This window comes from Callorhinchus milii, unplaced genomic scaffold, assembly GCF_018977255.1.
Source record: "Callorhinchus milii isolate IMCB2004 unplaced genomic scaffold, IMCB_Cmil_1.0 Scaffold19, whole genome shotgun sequence".
NCBI lineage: Eukaryota > Metazoa > Chordata > Chondrichthyes > Chimaeriformes > Callorhinchidae > Callorhinchus > Callorhinchus milii.
The window spans coordinates 12,196,917-12,222,345 of record NW_024704760.1 but is presented as its reverse complement, the minus strand read 5'-3'; the positions used below and the strand labels follow the sequence as shown (position 1 = coordinate 12,222,345).

At 46.3% G+C, this 25,429-nt stretch overlaps 1 protein-coding gene across 1 annotated transcript in view; it reads right to left on the bottom strand.

Moving 5' to 3' along the window:
• Positions 1–6,058: 6,058 nt before the first annotated feature.
• LOC103190631 (26S proteasome non-ATPase regulatory subunit 13) overlaps positions 6,059–25,429 on the bottom strand; it is a 34,317-nt gene continuing 14,946 nt past the window's right edge. The window contains exons 6-13 of the mRNA XM_007911484.2: positions 23,751–23,837; positions 22,794–22,965; positions 15,719–15,798; positions 14,782–14,907; positions 13,991–14,053; positions 9,897–9,977; positions 8,745–8,861; positions 6,059–6,381 (exon numbers count right to left, since the gene is read on the bottom strand). Coding sequence (XP_007909675.1) covers positions 6,286–6,381; positions 8,745–8,861; positions 9,897–9,977; positions 13,991–14,053; positions 14,782–14,907; positions 15,719–15,798; positions 22,794–22,965; positions 23,751–23,837 — 822 coding nt within the window. The 3' untranslated portion in view covers positions 6,059–6,285. The remainder of the gene's footprint in view (positions 6,382–8,744; positions 8,862–9,896; positions 9,978–13,990; positions 14,054–14,781; positions 14,908–15,718; positions 15,799–22,793; positions 22,966–23,750; positions 23,838–25,429) is intronic.

Genomic DNA, 25,429 nt, shown 5'->3' with positions numbered 1-25,429 from the left:
GTTCAGAGAAATACATCTATATTCTGCAACAAATGTATGGTACCTTTTCTGGTTGTCATGGGAGCTAGAGTCCTCCCATGTTGGACAGGCAGATTGAGAGAGAGAGAGAGAGAGAGACTGAGAAAGAGACTGAGATAGTGAAAGAGACTGAGAGACATAGAGGGAGAATGAGAGGGAGAAACTGAGACAGACTGTGAGAGAGAATATATTATAAAGTGTAGTGACTGTGTTTTGTGGGAGAAACAGAAAAAGACAGAGGGAGACAGAGAGAGAGCAAGACTGAGAGAATGACAGAGAGAAAGAGAGAGACTGAGATAATGAGAGAAGCTGAGAGAGGGGGACTGAGAGGGAGAGACAATGAAAGAGAGTGATACTGGAAGGGAGAGACAGAGCGAAAGACTAAGAGAGAGAGAATGATAGAAAATATGTTAAAGGAGTCCTCCAAATGGAGTGTTCCCACAGAAATCCTCCCAGTTGAGTATAGATAAAGATGAAATGTCTGTGTGTCTGTCTGTCTACGTTCCATATTGGATCCTTTGGTTGCAAGCGAAGCTGCAAAAGGTACAGCTGGTAAAGAATAAAAGGTTAGTCAAAGGTAGGGACCAAAGAGGAAATCTTCTTGTGGAGGCAGAGGGCAAGGCTGACATACTGAATAAGGACTTTGCATCTATCTTCACAAAAGAGGATGCAGCCAATGCCACAGTATCAGGGGAGAGGGGAGAGAAATTGTACAGGATAAGAATCAGAGAGGAGGGACTAAAAAGTTTGACGGTGCTCAAGGTAGAAAAGCCCGAAGGGGATGCATAATATTATTATTATTATCCTAGGTTACTGAGGGAAATAAGTGTGGAAATAACGAGGCTTTGGCCACAATCTTTCAATCCTCCTTGGATACTGGGGTGGTGCCAATCGTGTCTAACAAACCTGATAAGAGGTTTTTGATGAAGTAACGGAGAGAGTGGATGAAGGTAGTGCAGTTGATGTAGTTTATATGGATTTTCAATAGGCGTTTGATAAAGTGCCACATAAGAGACTTGTAAGATAAACAGAAGCCCACGGTATTAAAGGGACAGTGGCAGCGGATTCAGAACTGGCTGGGAGACAGAGAGCGGAGAGTGGTGAACTGTTCTTTTTCTGATTGGAGGGAAGTGTGTAGTGGTGTCCCCCAGGGGTCGGTATTCGGACTTGATCTATATAAATGTCCTGGACTCTGGTACAGGTAGGACAATTTCCAAGTTCCCAGATGATTCTAAGCTATAAAAAGTAGTGATGAGGAGGATAGTAGCAGACTGCAAGAGGACATAGACAGACTGGTGAAATGGGCAGACACGTGGCAGATGAAGTTTAATGTGGAGAAATGTGAAGCGATGCATTTTGAGAGGAAGAATGAGAGGCAATATAAGCTGATGGGACAATCTTAAAGGGGGTGAAGGAACAGAGAGACCTGGGGGGGTTGTCTAGTAAATCTTTGAAGGTGGCCGGACAGACAGATACAGCTGTTAAAGAGCATCCGGGATACTAGGCTTTATAAACAGGGGCATAGAATACACAAGTCAGGAAGTTATGATGAACCTTTATATAAAACACTGGTTAGGCCTCAGCTAGTAACTGGGTTCAGTTCTGGGCCCCACACTTTAGGAAGGATGTCAAGGCATTGGAGAGGGATCAAAGGAGATTGACCAGGATGGTACCAGGAATGAGGGGCGTCAGTTATCAGGAGAGGTAGAGAAGCGAGGATTATTCTCCTTGGAGCAGAGAAGGTTAAGAGGAGACTTAATAGAAGCTTTCAAAATTGTGATAGGGTGAACAAGGATAAACTATTTTCTCCGATTTAAAATAGGTGTTAAAAGAAACAGAGGGGAGGTGAGGAGAAATGTTTTCACACAGAAAGTTGTTGGGTTCTGGAATGCACTGCCTGAAAGGCTGGTGGAAGCTGATTCGATAACAACAACAAGATTCCATTTATAGAGCGCCTTTCACGTCGGGAGGACATCCCAAGGCGCCGGACAGTTGGGTCAGGACCCGAGCAGGGGGGAAATGGTCAGGGTGAGGGGAGGGAAGGGAGGGAGCGAGGAGGGGGGAAATGGTGAGGGGAGGGAAGGGAGGGAGCGAGGAGGGGGTAGAGAGTCGAGAGGGGAGCTGAAGGCACGGTCAAAGAGAAAGGTCTTGAGACCGGCCTTGAAGGAGGAAAGGGAGGAAGCGGCGAAGGCACTGGGGATAGAGTTCCAGAGCCTCGGGGCTGAGAGGCTGAAGGCCCGGCCACCGATGGTAGGGCGGTTGGGGCGGGGGATGTGGAGCAGACCGGAGCCAGAGGAACGGAGGCTACGGGCAGGTAGGTAGGGGGATAGTAGGTTGGAGAGGTAGGAGGGAGCGAGGCCGTGAATGGCCTTGTAGGTGAGGATGAGGATCTTGAATTCTATCCTCTGGGGGATGGGGAGCCAGTGGAGGCGAGCGAGGGTGGGAGTGATGTGGTCACTGGTGCGGGACAGTACACGAGCTGCAGAGTTCTGAATGACCTGCAGTGTGGAGGGAGGGCCGGGAAGGCCGGCGAGGAGAGAGTTCCCATAGTCCATCCTTGAGGTGATAAAGGCGTGGACCAGAGTTTCAGATAACAACTTTGAAGAGAGAAGTTCTCTCTTCAAAGTTGAAGGTTTGATCGGGGCTATGGGGAGAGAGTGGGGGAGTGGGGTTGATCAGGGATATGGGGAGAGCGCGGGGGAGTGGGGTTGATCAGGGGTATGGGGAGAGCGCGGGGGAGTGGGGTTGATCAGGGGTATTGGGAGAGCGCGGGGGAGTGGGGTTGATCAGGGGTATGGGGAGAGCGCGGGGGAGTGGGGTTGATCAGGGGTATGGGGAGAGCGCGGGGGAGTGGGGTTGATCAGGGGTATGGGGAGAGCGCGGGGGAGTGGGGTTGATCAGGGGTATGGGGAGAGCGCGGGGGAGTGGGGTTGATCAGGGGTATGGGGAGAGCGCGGGGGAGTGGGGTTGATCAGGGGTATGGGGAGAGCGCGGGGGAGTGGGGTTGATCAGGGGTATGGGGAGAGCGCGGGGGAGTGGGGTTGATCAGGGGTATGGGGAGAGCGCGGGGGAGTGGGGTTGATCAGGGGTATGGGGAGAGCGCGGTTGATCAGGAGTATGGGGAGAGCGCGGGGGAGTGTGATTGGATAGCTTTTTTCAAAGAGTCGGCACAGACACGATGGGCCGAATGGCCTCCTTTTGTGCTGTACGATTCGATGATTCGAAAAACATATTGAAATGCCACATTGAGTTGGGTCTAGAATCTGCAGTTAATTAGATATCCTGCTGCTGTATTTAGTCAAACAAATCTACTCTGGCAACAATGCCCAAGCTTTAACAAAGCAAGTCTGAATTCCTGCTGGCTTTCTGCAACCTTTGACAGGTCAAAGTGACCAAGCAAGAGTTGAAAGCCTGTGTGTCCTTCATTCAGGGCAGAGGTAAACATCACAAGCAATATAAGTTTTTAAATCATCCAATTCTTTTAATACTTTTATAAATGACCTGTAACTAGAAGTCGCAAGCACAGTGGCTAAGTTTGCAGATGACACCAAGCTGATGAAGGTCGCAGATTGCAAAGCTAAACAAGATCCGTTACAGACGGATTTGAACACATTTGGGACATGAGCAGATCGGTGGCAGAGGAAATTCAATGTGGAGAAATGTAAAGTAATAATAATAATCCTTGCATTTGATATAGTGCTTTTCACATCTGTATATACTGTAAAGTGAATTGACTGTATATTTGTGGGCAAAATGCGGCAGCCAATTGCGCTCAGCAGTGTCCCACAAACAGTCGTGGATTGAAATTACCAATTTTTTTTTCTTGAGAGACTACTATCAGGCATGTGGAGTAAGGAAACTTGCCCAAGGTTTCACCCTGCCGAGAATTGAACCTAGGTCTCTTGCTTGCAAAATACTTCACATGGGAGGATTATTTGAACGGAAGGAAAGTAATATGTATGGAAAATGGAAAGGACCTGGGGGTCCTGATTGACAATAAATTGAAGCTCCCCCAACACTGCTCTGTGGCAGTGAGTAAAGCAAACCAGATGTTGGGATGTATCAAAAGATCAATAGCAGCCAAAATAGTGGGGTAATCCTGCCACTGTATAAATCATTGGTGAGACCGTACTTAGAGACTGTGTACAGGTCTGGTCACTGCAGTACAAAAAGGATATTGGAGAAATCGAGAAGATACAGAGGAGGGCAACCGAAATGATTGAGGGAATGGAGGGACTGGACTCTGAGGAGCGACTGAGTAAATTGGTCACATTTCGAGAAGATCGAAAGGCGACATGATTGCTGTCTTTAAGATTCTAAAAGGGCAAAACAATATAGATCATGACGGGCTGTTTCAACTTGTCCAGAATAGTAGAACCAGAGGCCATGGCCTGCAATTCAGAACAGGATATAAATTCAGAACAAATCTACACGGATACTATTTCAGTGAGTGAATAGTGAACCTGTGGAACAGACTCCTTAGGGAGACGGATGAAACAGGAAGTGTTGATTCTTTCAACTATCCATTAGATAGTTTTCTTTTAGGAAATAATGTAACAAAAACAGAAGTCACTGGGAACGCTCAGCAAGTTAGGCAGCATCTATGGAGAAAGTGAGTCAACGTTTCGGGTCCATGACCCTTCATCAGAACAGATGAAAGGGGATGTCTGTCAGGATAGCAGTGGTCCTGGAGTTGAGGGTGGAGGTAGAGAGATAGAGTTAGGTGTCATCCGCATACATATGGAAATTTACCCCATATCTACGGATGATGTCACCCAGGAGGAGCATATAGATATTGAAGAGGACAGATCCCTGAGGACATCAAGTCCTGCATGAGAGCTTACTTCCCCCACCTCCGCAACATCACCCGACTCTGCCACTGTCTCACACCGCAGCCCCCCCGGAATCCTCACACACACATTCATTACATTCATTACATCCAGGCTCGACTACGCAAACTCCCTGCTTGTTGGCCTCGCCAACTCCTCCGTCAGAACACCCAGGACTCTGCAGCCTCTTTCGTACCAGGCTTCGCGACCCTACAACTCCCATCCTCATCCTGCTCCACTGGCTTCCCATTACACAGAGGATACAGTTCAAGATCCTTGTTTCCTCTTTCAAAGCCCTCCATGGCCTTGCTCCCCCCCTCCCCCTACCTCTGCAACCCCCAACCCCTACCAACTTGCCCACTCACTCAACCTAGTGGGCTGTGGCCTTCTTCATGTCCCCCGCCGCGCACACCCTACCATTAGCAGGCAGGCCTTCAGCCACTCTGCCCCCATCCTCTGGAACTCCATCCCACAGTCCCTCCGCCTCACCACCTCGCTTGCCTCCTTCAAGACCATCTCAAGACCCTCCTCTTCGAGCATGCCTCCTCCTTCCCCACCCTGCCCCAGCTCAGGTCCGAAACAGTGATTGTCCAGCGCCTCGCGACATGAAAGGTGCTATTCAAATGTTCATTTTGTGTTGTTGTTAAAAGGTGCTCAACAAAAATGTCTCCTTCAACAGAGTAACATTTGCACAGCACAAAGTAAGAAAAGCCTCGTTGGTTGATGTACCACAGAATGGTAATATTCTCACTCCAGTCTTGCATTTATTGCTGATTGTTATTCTACGTATTGTGCAAAACTTTATCTGCACAATAAGGAGCTTGTGGCTGAGCCACATAGTCAATACCCAGTGATAGGTGAGTGCCTATTCCTGGGAGAGAAGAAGCCTTCTCCATCTACTGGCTCAATGGCACTATTGTGAAAACATTGTCTCCCTCCTGGTTGGCTTAACAGGATGGCTGTGAAGAAGTCAAGTCTTTTACCCCATCAGGGGAGGCTGCACATAAGACACTTGCCCCATGCTGGTTTGCAGATGAATTAGCTTTCTCATAGATATGGAGAAAAGTCAGGGAAAAGATCTGCTGAAAATGTAATAAATTGTTACCACAAACATGGTAGGCTGAACGTCTGCCCACAGGAGATTCAGTAAAAAGCGCAAAACCATTGGGTGCGTGAGAACTGATTTGTCCTATATTAACCAAACAATTTTCTAAATGTTTAACCGTAAGGTTGGCCTTCTAGTCGTCCATGTAAGCATGAGGCATCATGTTTACTGCATTCAATGACATGACCAAACCTAAATTTATTTCACGTTTACAACAAGGATTTAACCAGCTACTTTACAGAAAACACAACAAATAACAGTAACGTCGAAACAGCTTTTTCTTTCAGGAAGTGTCACATTGTCACACTTACTGCTGGGTAAACAGGGATTCTTTCACCCAAGGACTTCATGTGCGTGATCTTCAACAAGGATGGAGATGTTCTTCACATCTGCACACCAAGCTTCCAGGCGTGCTTTCATGGCAGATACCTAGAGATTTAAAATGATAGCTAGACATTCACAGTGTATCCAGAGACCAGCATCACGTGTGGACAATGAACATTAACATTTATGCAGGTTAATTTGTAATCAGATTATATGACCCCCGGGATTTTAGCATCTTACTGACTGCTCATTGGTTACTTGACCTGAGAGGCTGATTATATCGATGAAGCAGAAAATAAGTTTTTTCAAATGCGATTCTTGCCTTGCTTTTTGAAGAGTAAATAATCCTTACATTTGCCACAGCTTCTTTCACATTATAATAATAATCCTTGCATTTGATATAGCGCTTTTCACGTTGGGATGACATCCCAAAGAGCTTCACAGAACACACTGTAAAGTGAATTGACTGTATATTTGTGGGCGAACGCGGCAGCCAATTGTATACAGCAATGTCCCACAAACAGTCGTAGATTGAAAATGACCAATTTATTATTGTTTTGGAGGGATTATTGTTAGGTGAGTGGAGTAAGGAAACTTGCTCAAGGTTTCGCCCTCTGCCTGGAATTGAACTCAGGTCTCTCGCTTGCAAAGCGAGTGCTCTAACCACTGAGCTACAGGACTCCACAATCCTCCATATTGGGAGGATGTCCCAAAGCACTTTACAGCATATACTGTAAAGTGCAATGACTTTTATAGGCAAACGTGGCAGCAAATTTGTGGACAGCAATGTTCCACAAACAGCCATGAAGTAAATGACCAATCTTATTTGGGAGATTGTTGGTCAGGACAGCGGGAGAGATAAACTCCCTTCTCTTTTTGAATATATTCTCTTTAACGTCCAAGTGAACAAGCAGAGAGGGCCTCAATTTAACATCTCAACTGAAGGACGGCACCTCCAATAATGCAGCACATCTCCTGCACTGCAATGGAGTGTAATGTTCCACAAACTAGAGAACTTTCATAAGAGTAGCAACGAACTTCTACAGCACAGTCACTTACTCCTTCCTCAAAGTCCTGGAAACAAAATTGTGGAAATGGTTTCAGGTGCACAATCCTCAGCACTGAATGGAAGAGGCACTTTGCTCAGAGTCAATTTGAGATTAACAAAATTCGTGAGACAGGTATCACAGGCAAAGCTAGTGTTTAATCCAGATACCCAACAACATGCAAATGGAAACAGTCAACTTTGCACCAGCTGTGATTAATACAATAATAATAATCCTTGGATTGGATATAGCGCCTTATCATGTCATTGAGACATCTCAAAGCGCTTTACAGGGTATACTATAAAGTGTAGTGACCATGTATTTTGTGAGCAAAAGCGCAGCAGCCATATAGGCACAGCAGTGTCCCACAAACAGTTGTGGATTGAGTGACCTAATTTCTTTTTCTTTGGAGGGATTATTACACACGGAAAGCAATCCGCCAATCGACTGACGAACAAGCTGGTTCTTACTTACTGCTGGATAAACACCAGGGTGTGTGTGGAATAAGGAAACTTGATGAAGATTTCACTCTGCCTGGGAATCAAACCCGGGTTTGCTTGCAAGAAGCTAACCACTACGCTACTAAACAATTGGTGCACAGTTGAATCATGCGAGATTCCCTCTTGTCGACCTCCCCAACTCCTCCCTCCACAGGCTGCAGATCATCCAAACTGCAGCCCGTGTCCTCCCATGTGACCTCTCATGCTCTAGGCTCCGCAACCCTATCACCCCCATCCTCGGCCGACTCCACTGTCTCCCCATCACCCAGAGGATACAGTTTAAGATCCTGGTCCTCACCTTCAAAACCCTCCATGGTCTTACTCCCCCCTACCTCTGCGACCTCCTAACCCCCTCCCATCCTGCTCGTTCCCTCCGCTCAGCGGGCTCCGGTCTGCTTCAAGTCCCCCACCTTCCTTGCCCCTCTCCATCACACTCTGTCTCGCCCCCTCCCTCGCCACCTTCAAGACCCATCTCAAGACCCTCCTCTGTGACCGTACTTTTAATTTCCCTGCTTCCCCCCCTACCCTCCCCGACTCCAACCCCCAGCTCAGGTCTATAACTCTGTCTGTCCAACGCCTTGGGACGTCCTCCCGACTTGAAATTACAAATGTAATTTTGGTGTTGTTCTCTGCATGCGATAGACATCAAATTAATTTTTGTAACTTAGTCACAGTCCTGCTTAAAATACAAGCAGTTTCCCAATGATGGACAGTCACCCGTACAGGGGCACACAAAGAATCAGCAAATGTATTACCACCATTCCACCAATCAGCAAGATAGAATAGCTAGGATGTTTTTTGAAATGCAGAGAATTCTCTTTTTGCCATTTTAATATGAATGCAATTAGGAGAGGACATGAGTGATACAACTAAAGCACAACATGTTTTGATGGCAGCAATACTGTGGCCTGGTTCTCCTTACCTGCTGCAGGTCCATGACACGTGGCTGAACCCAGGTCATGTGAACCTTGTGGTCCACCTCATCAATGCTCCCTTTAACCAGCCCAGTGGACAATGCTTTCATCACAAGCATTTCAACCTGTTGGCACATGATAGGAATTAAAATGTCACAGCTAGCTGCATATTGCAGCACCAATCAACTAGTATATTCCACACCTAGACCTCAATTAGAGTCATAATTTCCAACCATCAGGAAGACAATTCTTCCAATCACCAATCCCATATATCAAACTCCCCTTGATTCCAACTTCAAAATGAATCAAGGATTCAAGCTATGCAAACAATAATTATCCTTGCATTTGATATTATTATGTCTTCGAGACTTCTCAAAGCGCTTCACAGAATATACTATAAAGTGAATTGACTATATTTTGTGGGCGAAACGTGGCAGCCAATTTTGCACAGCAGCGTACCACAAACAGTTGTGGATTGAGTGACCAAAAGGAGGGAAGTTGACCGTAAGGATGGTCGAAAAGGAAGGTTTCAAGGCAGGACTTGGTAAAGGGGAGAGAAGGGGCAAAGCGAAGGGATTGAGGGAGAGTGTTCCAGAGTTTTGGGGAGTAGTGGCTGAAAGCGCGACCTCCAATGGAGGGTGCGAGGGACGAGCAGGAGCCGGTGCCTGTCGAATTGAGGTGCCGGCTGATGGAGTGGGGAGTGAGGAGGTCGGAGAGGGAGGCAGGGAGGGAGGTGTCAGAGAGTGAATGGATTTGAACACGAGTTGAGGATCTTAAAGTCAATCTGTTCGGTGATGGAGAGCCAGTGAAGCCTGAGCCAGAACTGGTGAGAGTTGGGTACGGAGATTGGTCTGGGTCAGTATGTGAGCGGCAGAGTTCTGAATGAGCTGATCTTTTGAATAGTGGAGCTGGCGAGACCGGCGAGGAGGTAAACAGAGGCGTGTGGAGTAAGGAAACTTGCCCAACTTTTCACCCTGCCCGGGAATGAAATCCTCTTGCTTAGGAGGCGAGCACTCTAACCACTACAGGACACCAACTTAGTGTTAACTCTCTTACTTTCAAACTTTTTCCCCCCCAATAGTAACTTTTCTTATCAAGATGCAGCTTCAAAGGGGATTAATGGAACGATTTGTTTTTAGGGTAATTGACTTGAGACTCACCTCGCCAATGGGCACTTTAGCCTGATGGGATATTTCCTGGAATGTCATCTGCCGATGATTGGCTGGTCTTGTAAACACCATCTGTTAAATAGAAAAACATTAACAAATTGTATGAATGGGAGATTCAGAGAGGATTCTGCCTGATTGGCAATAGTGGATGCATTTGAGAAACTAATATAACTTCATACTTGATCCAGTTCATACTTGAAATGAGTAAAATTATGGAGTAGTTGAATTTCAAGTGATATTCCTATCCTCATAATAAAGTTATGTAGCACCAGGGGGGAAGAGAAAGCATGGTCATGGAGGAAAGTCTTCAAGCGTAATTTGAAGATGGACAGTGAGGCGAGAAGGAATGAGGCAGGGAATTCCATAGTGGATTATCAGATCGAAAAGATAAAACACATGAATGCATGGCTGGAGAAATGGTACAGAAAGGTTGTATAGGTTCCGGGAACATTGGGACCAGTTCTGGGGAGAGGTGAGATTTGTACAAGGTGGATGGGTTACACCTAGACAGGGCTGGGACCAATGTCCTCACAGGGAGGTTAACTAATGCTGTGGTTTTAAACTAATTTAGAGGGTGAAAGAGAATCAGGATACAGCATCAGAGAGGAGAAACAAGTTACATAGAGGTATGGGAGAGACAAATACCAATGCAATAAGGAGTAGATTAGAAAAAGGAGGGATTAGACGGGAGAAATGCAGAGCAGACTAAGTCAGTCTTGGAGAGCATGGGCATAAATGCACAGAATGTGACAAATAAGATCGGTGAACTGCAAGCGGGGAGACGGGGTTCAAACAAGGGCAGGAATGGGAGCTGAATATTCCTGGCTACAATGTATTCAGGAGGAATAGGGAAGGAAAAAAAGGAGGGGGGGGGTGGGCTGCAATATTGATTAAAGACACGATTACGGCCCTGGAAAGGGACAATGTGCTAGAGGGTCCCAAAACAGAATCTATTTGGTTAGAGTTAAGAAGCAGAAAAGGAGCTGTTACTGTTAGGTGTATATAGACCACCAAATAGTGGGAAGGAGATAGACGAGCAAATCTGCAAGCAAATTTCAGAAAGATACAAAACCAATAGAGTAGTAATAATGGGGACCTTAATTATCCTAATAGAGAGCATTTGGATAATAGTGAGAAACTTTAGAGTAGTTATGGAAAGGGACAAGGAACGATCAAAGGTGAACATACTCACCTGGAAGAGGGCTAATTTCAGTAAATTGAAAAGAGACCTAGCCAACATGGACTGGAAAGAAAGATTGGCAGATAAAACATCTAACGAGCAATGGGAAGCCTTCAAGGAGGAGATAGTTTGGGGACAGAACAAATACATTCCCATGAAGAGGAAAGGTAGGGCATCCAGAGCTCCCTGGATGACTAAGGAAATTGGGATTAAAGTAAAACAGAAAAAGGAGGCTTATGTCAAGTCCAAAATACATAAGATAATCAAATAGAAAATAGAAAGAGAAGTGAAAAGGGTAATCAGAGGGGCAAAGAGATTGTATGAGAAAAGATTAGCGGTAACATAAAAGGGAACCCTAAATTATTTTATAAAGAATACAAGGTTAGTCAGAGGTAGAGTGGGGCTGATTGGGGACCAAAGAGGAAATCTTCTTGTGGAGGCAGAGGACAAGGCTGACGTACTGAATGAGTACTTTGCATCTGTTTTCACAAAAGGAGAGGATGCAGCCAATGCCACAGCATCGGGGGAGAGGGTAGACAAATGGGATAAGATAAGAATAAACCGAGAGGAGGTGCTAAAAAGGTTGTCGGTGCTCAAGGTAGATAAGTCACCCGGTTCAGACGGGTTGCATCCTAGGTTACTGAGGTAAGTAAGGGTGGAACTAACAGAGGCTTTGGCCACAATCTCTTGGACACCGGGTTGGTGCCAGAGGGCTGGAGGGTTGCAAATGTTACTCCCCTGTACAAAAAGGTGCAGAAGGATAAACCCGGGTACAACAAGCCAGTCAGCTGAGTGGGGAAACTTCTAGAGACTATAATCCGGGACAAAATAAATTTTCACTTACAACAAGATTTCATTTCACGTCTAAAACCTCATGGTTCTCACCTCCTCCACCTACCTGACCTCCTCCTAAAACTCTCCGAACCCATATTGCAACCTAGGTGTCAGGTTCGACCCATAATTATCCTTCTCCCCCACTTCTGGTCCCTCACCAGCACCGCCTTCTTCCACCTCCGACGAATTGCTCACCTTCTTCCACCTCCGACGAATTGCCCGCCTCACCAATACCTCTCTCCAAAAGCCGCTGAAACCCTGGTCCATGCCTTTTGTCACCTCTCGGCTGGACTATTCTAACGCCCTCCTCGGCGGCCTCCCCTCCACTGCCATACATAAAATCCAGATCATTCAAAACTGCCGCCCGCATTCTCACCCACACCAACTCTGCTCCCCGATTACCCCAGTCCTTGCCAGACTGCACTGGCTGCCTGTCCCAAGAGGATCAACTTCAAGATCCTCACCCTTGTATTCAAATCCCTCCACTCCTCTACACCCCCCAACCTCTCTGATCTCCTCTCTCCTCAAAACAGTACCTGTTGCCTTCATTCCTCCAAGTCTTGCCTCCTCCTTGTCACCCGAGTCCTCCGCTCCACCCTCGGCTGCCGTGCCTTCAGTCACTATGCCCCGAGGCTCTGGAACTCCCTTCCTCACTTCCTTTGCCTCGCCCCCTCTCTTCCTATTTTCAGGTCTCAGCTGAAGACCTTTGACCGCGCCTTTGGTCACCTTCCTCCCCCTCCCCTTGGCTCGACACTGGGATCCGTTACTGTAAAGCGCTCTAAGACACCATCCGGCGTGGAGGGCGCTATTTAATTTATGTTGTAATAAGTTGTTTTTGCATAGCACCTTTCATGTCGGGAGGACATCCCAAGATGCTGGCCAGTGTACAGCATTTCAGACCTGAGTTGGGGTCGGGGGGGGGGGGGGGGGGAGAAGGGACGGGAGGGGGTGTGGCCCATGGCATGGTCGAAGAGGAGGATCTTGAGGGGGGACTTGAAGGAGGCTAAGGAGTGAGTGGGGCAGAGTGATTGGGGGATGGAGTTCCAGAGATTGGGGGCAGTGGCTGAAGGCTCTCCCGCCAATGGTGGGTTGGGTGAATCGGGGGACGTGGAGCAGCCAGAGCCGGCTAAGCGGAGGGAACGGGTGGGTTGATAGGGGGTTAGGAGGTCGCAGAGGTAGGGTGGGGCGAGGCCATGGAGGGCTTTGAAGGTGAGGACCAGGATCTTGAACTGGATCCTCTGAAGGATAGGGAGCCAGAGGAGTCGGACGAGAATGGGGGAGATGGGGTCACGGAGTTTGGTGCGGCTCCCAAAAAAAAAGGTTAATAAAGGACAGCCAACATAGATTTGTTAAAGGCAAATTATGTCTAACAAACCTGATAAGAGTGTTTTGATGAAGTAACAGAGAGGGTGGATGCAGTTCATGGATTTTCAAAAGGCTTTTAATAAAGTGCCACATAATAGACTTGTTAGAAAAATTGAAGCTCACCGAATTAAAGGAACAGTGGCAGTATGGATACAAAACTGTCTGGGAGCCAGAAAACAGAGCGTGGTGGTGAACGGTTGTTTTTCTGACTGGAGGTGCAGTGGTGTTCCCCAGGGGTCGGTATTGGGACCACTACTGTTTGTGATCCATATAAATGACCTGGACTTAGGTATATGGAGCACAATTTCCAAGTTTGCAGATGATATTAAACTAGGAAAAGTAGTAAACAGTGAGGAGGATAGTAACAGACTGCAAGAGGACATAGACAGACTGGTGAAATGGGCAGACGTGGCAGATGACGTTTAATGCAGAGAAATGCAAAGTGATGCATTTTGTGAGGAAGAATGAGGAGAGGCAATATAAGCTGATGGGACAATCTTAAAGGGGGAGAAGGAACAGAGAGACCTGGGGGTCATATAGTAAATCTTTGGTGGTGGCCGGACAGGTGGATAAAGCTGTTTTTAAATAAAAAAAGGATACAGGATACTCGCCTTTATAAAGTGTCATTTACTCGGACACTTCCACAATCAGCGCTTCAACACATCATCACAATATCCTGTGATCCCCGATAGAAATATTAACTCACCTCCATAAGGCAGAGTAGCTGCAGCTTTTCTTTCAGTCGGCTTTCATTGCTGGCCAGGTCAGACTGCCACACAAACACAAGAGAAAGCATGAGTTTGGTCACTCAATCCACGACTGGGACACTGCTATGCGTAACAGGCTGCCACGTTTCACCCACAAAATATAGTCCATTCACTTTACAATATGTTCTGTGAAGGGCTTTGAAAAGTCTCAATGACGTGATAAGGTGTTGTATCAATTGCAAGGATTATTATCATTTTGATAAAATAATTGTTGCCAGCGTATAGCTGTGATAGCAAAGAGCCTATACTCAGGTCCTATCAGTAGTTGCCTTTGGCTTCATCCACTTCAGTTCTAAATGACTAAAAGTTATTTTTTGGGCCCAGGTGAGGATGGATTTTGGCCCTCAGAGACAAATCAACCTCGGGATGGCAATGTAAACAAATAACATCTACAGCTCAATGGAGGGCTGAAAATTTGCCAACAAAAATTTCTTGCCTCAGGGTCACACAAAATGGTGGTTCTAATTGAAGCCCTCAGAGATACAAACCACTCACCCGGAAAGAGGTACAACATTCGTTAAAATAAGTTAAGGAATATTTTCACAACCACGGCTCCCTCCAATTTCGAGCAATAGTGTGTCTCAATCTAGCAGCACTCGCCGCAATCCATTGCCTTGCCCCACACCCCCCCGCCCTGCTGCTAGTTTGTTGCAGAAGGAGATGAACTAAATAAATCTGAATAAACAGATGTTTTTTTTTAATGTGCACACAAGTAAAATGTTAAATGTACCTGGGCTCCCCAGTGTGTTTTCAAAACGAAGAAGGTCTCCACATCACCCCCATTAAAAGCATACAGAGTGTCAATGAGCCACTGGTTCTCTGTATTGCGCAGAGACTCCAGAATTGGGTGCATCAGCTGCAAAACACAAACATTACCTGCAAACAGCACAATGGAAAACAGGCCAATGTTTGTGCGTAAATTTATAATCCGAGGGGATTGTTTATCCAACATTTTTGACAAATTTGGAGTATTTTAGACTTATCACTTTTTTCCTTACAATGAAATGTAGCGAGTGGCATTTGCCTGATTTTCCTCCTTCCCAATCCAACCCAGGCCTGTTAAATTCTGGCACTATCAATCAATCTCCTTTCCAGGTGCAAACCTGGCTCAGTTGGCAGAACCTCTGAGTCAGAAGGATTGTGGTTTCAAGCCTATATGGGTTTGAGCTGATTGTCTGGATTGATACTCCAATGGTGTGTTGGGAGTACGCTGCATTTAGAGGTGCCATCCTTCGGAATAGACTCTAAACGGAGATCCCATCTGTCTGTCTGTGATTATTAAAGATCCCATCACACTGTTCAAAAGAGAAGGGCATTTCTCTTGAAGTCTGGGCCAACAAACCACCAGATTAATTGGTTACTTCTGAGTGTGGTTATAGCTTGCTTATCATAAGCTGTTGCCATGTTTGCCACCAATTGAATGAACAATGACTCCTTGTAAAATATTAGCAGTACAGTGTGTCTCCTACTTCTCCATTCTTTGGATCATCCAACTGAACCAAATATGACACTTTGCATTAAATATCTAATAACGTGATGAGCACTGTATCATACACATGTTCTGCAGTAGTTTAATTACTTGGTCGTTGCATAGCATCCTTTTATTCCGCAGAGAATGGAATTATCATTGTGTACTTAGGGTTAGGGTTATGTACGTTCATGCTTACCAGTTCTCCAAAATTATAAATTCCTTCTCCTAGCAAAGCTGCCAGGCCTAATGTGAATGCTCGCTGTTGCTGTGAACCCACTGGCAGAAAAAAAAAGGCCAACATTAAAATGCTGCATAAAGACATCAAGTCACCAGTTTTAGAACGGCCTCTGACTGACTAAGCAGCCAAAACACACAACCACCTCTGTACAACCTGCTCTTCCAGAAACGGGGCAGATTCAGGAAATAGCCAGAGTCAACATTATAATAATAACAACAAAATTAAATTTGTAAAGCGCATTTCACATCGGGAGGACATCCCAAGGCGCCGGACAATCAGTGTACCGGATCCAAGCTTGGCGTCGGGATCGCGGAGGGTGGGGGGCAGGGGGGGGAAGAGGGAGACAGTCAAAGAGGAGGGTCTTGAGCCGGGTCTTGAAGGAGACAAGGGAGGAGGCGAGGCGGAGGCACTGTGGGATAAAGTTCCAGAGGGTTGGGGCAGAGTGACAGAAGGCCCACCCACCAAAGGTGGGGTGGGCAAGGTGGGTGACATGAAGTAGGCTGGAGTGGGCAGGTTGGTAGGGGTTGGGAGGTCGCAGAGGTAGGGGGGAGCAAGACCACAGAGGGCTTTGAAAGTGAGGACCAGGATCTTGAACTGTCATCCTCTAGATGATCTGCAGCCTGTGGAGGGAGGAGTTAGGGAGGACGACAAACAGTGAGTTTGCACGGTCAAGCTTCAATGTAATGAAGGTGTGTATGAGGGTTTCGGTGGCCTGCGGTGTGAGACAGTGGCGGAGCCGGGCGATCTTGGGAAGTGGGGGAAGGCAGAGTGGGTAATGATGCAGATGTGGGGTAGAAAGGACAGGGTCAAACAAGACCCCAAGGTTCCGCACTGGCTTAGCAAGGTGCAGTGTGCAAGCATGGATGGTGATGCTGTCAGCGCCTGAGGTGAGGAGGCACTGATGGGAGCCAATCAGGAGATCCTTGGTCTTGTTGATGTTCACCTGTAGAAAGTTAGCTCTCAGGACATACATGTCTGCGGATGATGTCACCAAGAAGGAGCATGTAGATATTGAAAAAGTGGGGACCAAGGACAGAGCCCTGAGGAACGCCGCATGAGACTCTGCGGGGCGAGAGGAGAAGCCGTTTGTGGAGATGAAGTGCAGGTGGTGTAAGAGGTACGATCTGAACTAGTCAAGACAGAACCATGAAGGTTGAGGTGAGAAGAGAGGCAGTGGAGGAGGACAAAGTGGTCAACGGTATAGAAGGCAGCAGAGAGGTAAAAGAGACGAGGAGGCAGAGGGGGCCCTGGTCTCAGATGGAAAGAATGTAATTTGTCACTTTGACCAGGGCTGTTTTTCTGCTGTGGGCAGCATGGAAGGCCGACTGGAGGGGCTCGTGGCGGGAGAGGAAGGAACAAAGCTGGGAAGCAACAACTCGTTCCAGGACTCTGGAAAGAATTGGAGGTTGGAGATGTGGCGGTAGTTTGAGAGTAGAGATGGGTCCATGGAATGTTTTATAAGGATAGGTGATGACTGCTGTTTTTAAAGGGGTGGGAACGATACCAGAGGATAGGGAGAGGTTTATGATGTCTGTGAGTAGAAGGGCAAGGAAGTGGAGCTGGGAGGTAAGGAGAGGGGTAGGGATGGGGTCCAGAGAGCAGTTGGGTCAGTTTCACATGGGTTATAGTGGTGATGAGAGGAGGAGGGGGAGACAGTAGGATGATTTTGCGAAGGTGAGGGCAGAGCAGTAAGACTTGATAAGGTCCAGCCAGATCTGCCGATGGACTGTTAAGTTGGATTTGAGTCAGGTGCGCTCATCAGCACGCACCTGAGCCTTAAGGGTGCGGAGGTGGCTCATGTACCATGAGTGGGAGATGGTTCGGGAAGTGAGGGGGGGGCAAAGGTATCGAGAGTGGCAGAGAGGGAGTTGTGGAGAGGGAATAATAATCCTTGCATAATAGAATTTTTCGATGAGGTAACGGAGAGGGTGGATAAAGGTAGTGCAGTTGATGTAGTTTATATGGACTTTCAAAAGGCATTTGACAAAATGCCACATGAAAGACTTGTAAGAAAGATAGAAGCCCATGGGATAAAAGGGACAGTGGCAGCGGATCCAGAACTGACTGGGAGAAAGCGGAGAGTTGTGGTGAACGGCTGCTTTTCTGACTGGAGGGAAGTGTACAGTGGCGTCCCCCAGGGATCGGTATTAGGACCACTGCTCTTCTTAATATATATATACAAATGATCTGGACTTTGATATAGCAAGTACCATTTTCAAGTTTGCGGACGACACAAAGTTAGGGAGGGTGGTAAACAGTGAGAAGGACAGGAGCCGACTGCAGGAAGACATAGACAGAATGGTAAAGTGGGCGACACATGGCAGAGGAGTTTCAATGTGAAGAAATGTGAGGTAATGCATTTTGGTAGAAAGAATGAGGGGCAATATAGGCCGGTAATACAATCTTAAGGGGGGTAGAGGAACAGAGAGACCTGGGGGGGCAGGTAAATGAATCCTTGAAGGTGGCAGGACAGGTAGATAAAGCTATAAAAGGGGCATATGGGATACTGGGCTTTATAAACAGGGGCATAGAGTACAAGAGTCAGGAGGTTATGATTAACCCATATAAAACACTGGTTAGGCCTCAGTTAGAATACTGCCCCAGCTCTGGGCACCGCACTATAGGAAGGATGTTAAGGCATTGGAAAGGGTACAGAGGAGATTTACGAGGATGGGACCAGGAATGAGGGACCGTGATGATGAGGAAAGGCGAGAGAGGCCGGGATTATTCTCATTGGAGCAGAGAAGGTGACGAGGACCTAATAGAGGTCTTCAAAATCATGAGGAGATTTGATAGGTTAGAAAGGGAAAAACTGTTCCCACTGGTGGGAGTGTCGGTGACTCAAGGTCACAGATTCAAAATAGTTTCTAAAAGAAGCCGAGGGGAGGTAAGAAGATATTTTTTCACGCAGCGAGTTGTTCGAATCTGGAACGCATTGCCTGAAAGGGCGGTCGAGGCCGATTCCATAAGTACTTTTACGATTCTATGTTGCACGATTCTATGATTTGATATAGCACCTTTATACTTCGAGATGTCTCAAAGCGCTTCACAGAATATACTGTAAAGCGAATTGACTATATTTTGTGGATGAAACACAGCAGCTAATTGCACACAGCAGTGTCCTACAGTGTGGATTGAATGACCACATTTTTTTTTGAAGAGATTATTATCCCCAGAAAAGCAATCCGCCAATCAACTAACAACTGTTTTCCTACTTACTGCTGGGTAAACAGTGGCGTGTGGAGTAAGGAAACTTGACAAACGTTTCACCCTGCCTGGGAATCAACCCAGGTTCTCTCGCTTGTGAGGCAAGCACTGTAGCCATTACATTACAGGACTGCACAAGGAAGCTTTAGTCATATGCAACTGGCCAAAACATCCACTGGAGCTGATTATGTTAATACCGATTCCCTACTATAATCATAATTCCCTGATCTTGCCCTTTGGTTCTTTTTCTTTGAATATTTATCAAAGTTAAATGTTCTTCTGGTCTCAGCCTCAATAGCCACCATTAGGAAACCTTTTGATGTTCCAATAACCTCCTGCATGAAAACGTTTCTTGTAGCCTCCCCCTTTCCCCTTTCAGTGAGTTATGCCTTTGTTACTAAGTTCACTAAACCACAAACTCAAACTCTACCCTCACAGCATCATTGCTTCCTGCGTTCAAAACACCATCTGAGTGGTACAGAGTAGAGTGGTACAGAGTTCTTTCTGTTATGTTCTCAACACTCAACATTCTCAATGTGTGTAGAAAACTCTTTTATTCTCAGCTCAGAAGTTACAAATCAAACAATCCAACCAAAAACCCTCTAGTCAGTTCTTCCTGCTTCCTGCTTTTTCTGCCCCCTTTCATGGTCCTAGTTAACTCCCTCCTTGTTGGCCTCCCCAATTCTTCCCTCCACAAAATTCAGATCATCCAGAATTCTGCAGCTCGTGTCCTCTCCCGCACTCTGTGACCCCCTTCCTCACCCAGCTCCAATGGTTCCCAATCTCTCAGAGGATAGAGTTCAAAATCCTCATCCTCACTTTCAAGGCCCTTCACGGCCTTGCCCCCTCCTACCTCTCTGAGTTGCTGATCCCCTATCAACCTGTTCACTCCCTCCGCTTAGCAGGCTCCAGCCTATTCCAGGTCTCTCGCCCAACCCGCCCTACCATCGGCAGCTGGGCTTTCAACCTCCCTGCCTGCCCCTAGTCTTTGGAACCCCATCACACAATCTCTTTGTCTTGCTTCCTCTCTTGCCTCCTTCAAGGCACAACTCAAGACCCTCCTTTTTGACTGTGCCTTCAGCCACCCCCCTACGCTCTGCCCTCCCTCACCCCAACCCTGTCCCCGATCCTTGGGTCCTGATCCCTGATTGTTTAGCGCCTTGGGACGTCTTCCCAACGTGAAAGGCGCTTTACAAATGTAATTTTGTTCTTGTAGATTGTTCCTTATTTTCTTAAAGAGTATCCAACATCTTCCCCTTTTTGGTTTCTTATTTTTTTTTCTCTTATTATTGTGTCTCAGTCTTGTTCAATTAATCTCCATGTTGATGTTACTACTCCTCCTGACTTGGTGTTCTCGATGTTTCTGCCATTCTCGGATCTTCCTTCTGCTCTTCTTTTTTCTTCCTCTGTCCTTCTTTGGCATATTTCCCATGATATTCTTCTATATCTTTTTCCTTTCTTGGTTTAATTTGTAGTTTCCCTCCATTTCTATTGCGTTTTTCAATTGTTGTGGGTCAAAACGTACTCTTAATGATTTATCCGTTTTTTTGTCTCCATTTGTTTGAAGTCTTCTCTCTCCACAGTCCAATTTTTTTTGAGCAACCCCATAATAATATCTTGCAGTCCAAGCAGAGTATCAGCTTTTAATTTTACATTGTGAAACTACCTTATATGATCTGCCTTTGCATACCGCTTCTATAGCTACTCCGCCCATTGTCTCAATCTCTGCTTTATTGTAGACCAATAGTCTGCTGTGCCAGTGCGCTCGGGTTACCGACCCACCCGCCAGTGGGAATAGTTTCTCCTTGTTCACCCTATCGAATCCCTCACAATTTTGAGAACTTCTATTAAGTCTCCTCTTAACCTTTTCTGCTCCAAGGAGAATAATCCTCGCTTCTCTACCTCTCCTGATAACTGAAGCCCCTCATTCCTGGTACCATCCTGGTCAATCTCCTTTGCTCCCTCTCCAATGCCTTGACATTCTTCCTAAAGTGTGGGGCCCAGAACTGAACACAGTCTCTCGCTGAGGCCTAACCAGTGTTTTATATAAAGGTTCATCATAACTTTCTGACTTTTGTATTCAATGCCCTATTTATAAAGCCTAGTACCCCATATGTTTTTTTTTAAATAGCTTTATCTACGTTCTCCCACCTTCAAAGATTTACTTATATGACCCCCAGGTCTCTCTGTTCCTTCATCCCTTTAAGATTGTACTATCAGCTTATATTGCCTCTCCTCATTCTTCCTCACAAAATGAACAGTCAATTCACTTTGCAGCATATTCTGTGAAGTGTTTTCAGACGTCTCAAAGACATGATAAGGCGCTGTATAAATGCAAGGATTATTATTATAGTCCAGAATTCAATACTGATGTTTTCTCAGAGAGGGTACAATGAAGCCTATATTCAATTTCCAGAGGAAGAAGAGGTATGCACTTAATACCCTGCCCTTGAGTGGTTTAGGTCGTACCTCTCCCACCGTCTTCATTTTGTTTCCACAAACGGCTTTTCCTCCACCTCCCGCACTGTCTCGTGCGGTGTCCCTCAGGGCTCTGTCCTCGGTCCCCTCCTCTTCACCCTCTACATGCTCCCCCTGTGGTGACATCATCCGCAGACATGGGGTTAACTTCCACATGTATGCGGATGACACACAACTTTCCTCCTCTACCCTCAACTGCACGACCCCCGATGTCCTGACAGCTGTCTGTCCGACATCGAGTCCTGGACGAGAGACAACTTTCTTCAGCTCAACGTGCGTAAAACCGAGGCCCTCCTGATTGGCTCACGTCAGCGCCTCCGCACCTCAGGCGCTGACAGCATCAGCATCCAAGGCTGCACTCTCCACCTCTCAAAGCCATCAGGAACCTCGGGGTTCTGTTCGACCCTGAGCTGTCCTTTCTTCCCCACATCCGCACTACAACTGGCACCGCCTTCCATCACCTCCGGAACATCGCCAGACTACGGCATTACCTCACCCCTCACGCGGCTGAAACTCTGGTCCACGCCTTTATCACCTCAAGGCTGGACTATGGGAACTCTCTCCTCGCGGCCTTCCCGGCCCTCCCTCCACACTGCAGGTCATTCAGAAATCTGCAGCTCGTGTACTGTCCCGCACCAGGCTTCGGGACCACATCACTCCCACCCTCGCTCGCCTCCACTGGCTCCCCATCCCCCAGAGGATCGAATTCAAGATCCTCACCCTCACCTACAAGGCCATTCACGGCCTTGCTCCCTCCTACCTCTCCGACCTACTATCCCACTACTTACCTGCCCGTACCCTCCGTTCCTCTGGCTCCGGTCTGCTTCACATCCCCCGCCACAACCGCCCTACCATCGGTGGCCGGGCCTTCAGCCTCTCAGCCCCGAGGCTCTGGAACTCCATCCCCCAGTGCCTTCGCCGCTTCCTCCCTTTCCTCCTTCAAGGCCGGTCTCAAGACCTTTCTCTTTGACCGTACCTTCAGCTCCCCTCTCGACTCTCTACCCCCTCCTCGCTCCCTCCTTTCCCTCCCCTCACCCTGACCATTTCCCCCCTGCTCGGGTCCTGACCCAAATGTCCAGCGCCTTGGGACGTCCTCCCAACGTGAAAGGCGCTCTATAAATGAAATCTTGTTGTTGTTGTTAATATGTTGTACCCGATCTCCAAAAGTAAACACCCGACAATTTATTTCAGCATCAGATGTTTTGAAACAAAGTAGAATAAATGAGCATCATGGAGACAATGAATATTTTTTCACCATCTTCATCACAATCCCTAGTGCATAAACTTCAGACAATTAAAAGTTTAGGAGATCAATCAGCAGTGTTTAAGAATAATATAACTGATTTACTTGACAATTCTGAGAGTTCGGTGCAGCCCAGGTAACGCAGTGCCTCCCTGTAATAAGCAGCGTGATCTCCCACCACCTGATAGTAGCTGCTCGAAGTGTCATAGAAACGGCCATGAACAGATGTCACTCCTGGTAACTTCTCCAACATTTCACCAACTTCTTCAACAATCTTCTAAACAGGCACAAGATTAGTGATAAACATTCACAGCAATTGTAACTAAAGTTACAAGATACAAGAGGGAAAACTGATCAGAAAACTGTAATAAAATCCCATTATATCATATGCCCGAACATTATATTACTGTAACAAATTAATTTCTATGATTAGGTATAACTCATTAACCGATGAAAACAAATTACATTTGTATAGTACCTTTCACATCAGGAGGACGTCCCAAGGTGCTGTTAGCTGGGATCAGGAGAGGTGGAGGGCAGGGAGGGTAAGAGGGTGACCGAAGGAACAGTCAAAGAGGAAGGTCTTGAGACGATCTTGAAGGAGGCAAGGGAGTGGGCGAGGCGGAGGGACTGTGGGATGAAGTTCCAGAGGGTGGAGGCAGAGTAGCTTGAAGGCCCAACTGCCAATGGTGGGACAGACAAGGCGGGGACATTAAGTAGGCCGGAGCCCACTAAGCGGAGGGAGTGGATACGTTGATGGGGGGTTAGGAGGTCGGAGAGGTGGGGGGAGCAAGACCATGGAGGGCTTTGAAGGTGAGGACCAGGATCTTGAGCTGTATCCTCTGTGTGATGGGAAGTCAGTGGAGTCGGGAGAGGATGGGGGAGATGGGGTCACGGAGCCTGGTGTGGGAGAGGACACGGGCTGCAGTGTTCTGGATGATCTGCAGCCTGTGAAGGGAGGAGTTGGAGAGGCCGACAAGCAGGGAGTCTTCCCACGAATCCCCCTGCTCGGCAGTCCTGCTTCCCACCATCCATCTGCCCAATGCTTGCCCTCTGCCTTACCTTTGTTTCCTGCAGGTCTCCGATTTTGATTTTAATGGCAGCGATGGCAGTTCTGCAGAGAATCATTGCTTCATCATTTGCTTTCACCTGTCAGATTAGAAATAAATAACATGATCATCTTCATGTTACACTCAACATCCCAGGTTTTAGGCAGTTTAACTGTAGGTCTGATTTCCAGTGAGTGAGTGTGAGTGATAATGAGCAAGTGAGCAGTGTTCATGGCATTGCAACTTCTATTCTGTATATTCTGTGAAATGTTTTGAGACTTCTAGAAGATGTGAAAAGCGCTATACCAAATGCAAAGATTGATTATTGTTCTAAAAGGTGCAACTAACTAACATATAGAAGATCTCAATATTGCTGACATTCCATAATATAATAAAGTTTATTAATTATTTCTGGAAAATATCCATTTTTGAATTATGTTAAATTTGGGTTCTGCTCACTTTAGGATTCAGTTGGGATGTAAAAGATTTGCTGTTTTTATTTCAAAATATGGAGTATTTCCTGCATTATAATCCCTTCCTCATCCAGATTTAGTCCCAAATTCAAATTAATTGGCTCCTCTTCTTATTTTTGTTTGTATATAAAGACCATTAACATAGTTTACTACTGATTTTCATTGATGAACACACTTTCTTTGAAAAGACAATGGGTTTAAATAAATAGCATTTTCACCTGACGTTCATGTATAGAAAGCAAGTGCTCTGATTTCATTTAGTGTGTGTGATGATGTGCACACATCCCCAAACTCCCTGTTACACAATGGGCTTGATCTGTGAACAGGCGTTTTACAATTATAAAGTGCCTTACATCAGGAGAACGTCCCAAAGCGCTCAAGTGTTGTTGATTTTTTAAAAAAACGTTAATGCTGTTAATCTCTAGCTTGATTTACAGAGCTTTCTCATGTTCTAAAATAAATCCTGATTTTCATCAAACTTATCAAATGTGTCAAATTCTTTACCAACTGATTTTCTCCTGCTTTCTACCTGACAGAGACCCCGAAAAATAGCCGCGTTATTTTATTTTGTAGATAAATAAAAATGACTTTAACAGTCCTTATTTATTTGGATAGTTCCGTATCATCATTTATCTTAATTTCTAACCAATTATACTTTGTAAAGTGTTTGATGATTGTATTTTACTTGAAGAGCGCTTACATTTCATTATTTTGTTATTGTTATTAAGCTTTACTGATTGTTAGAACAAGTGACTTTTATATAATTCTATTTAAACATTTTTTAAAATTTCATAGAATCTTGCAGCACAGGAGGCCATTCGGCCCATCGTGCCTATGGCAGCTCTTTGAAAGAGCTACCAACTTGTTCCACTCCCCCACTCTTACCCCATAGTCCTGCAAACTTTTTTTCCTTTTTGAATACCAATCCAATTCCCTTTCAGGCAGTGTATTCCAGACCTTAACAACTCTTTGGGTAAAAATATTTTTCCTCGTCTCCCCTCTGGTTCTTTTGACAATCATCTTAAATCTGTGTCCTCTGGTTACAGACCTATCAGCCACAGGAAACAGTTTCTCCCTGGTCACTCTAGCAAATCCCCAACATAATTTTGAACACCTCTATTAAATCTCCCCTCAACCTTCTCTGCTCTAAGGTAATCCCAGACTCTCGAGTCTTTCCACATAATTGTAGTCCCTCATCCCTGGTATAATTCTTGTAAAT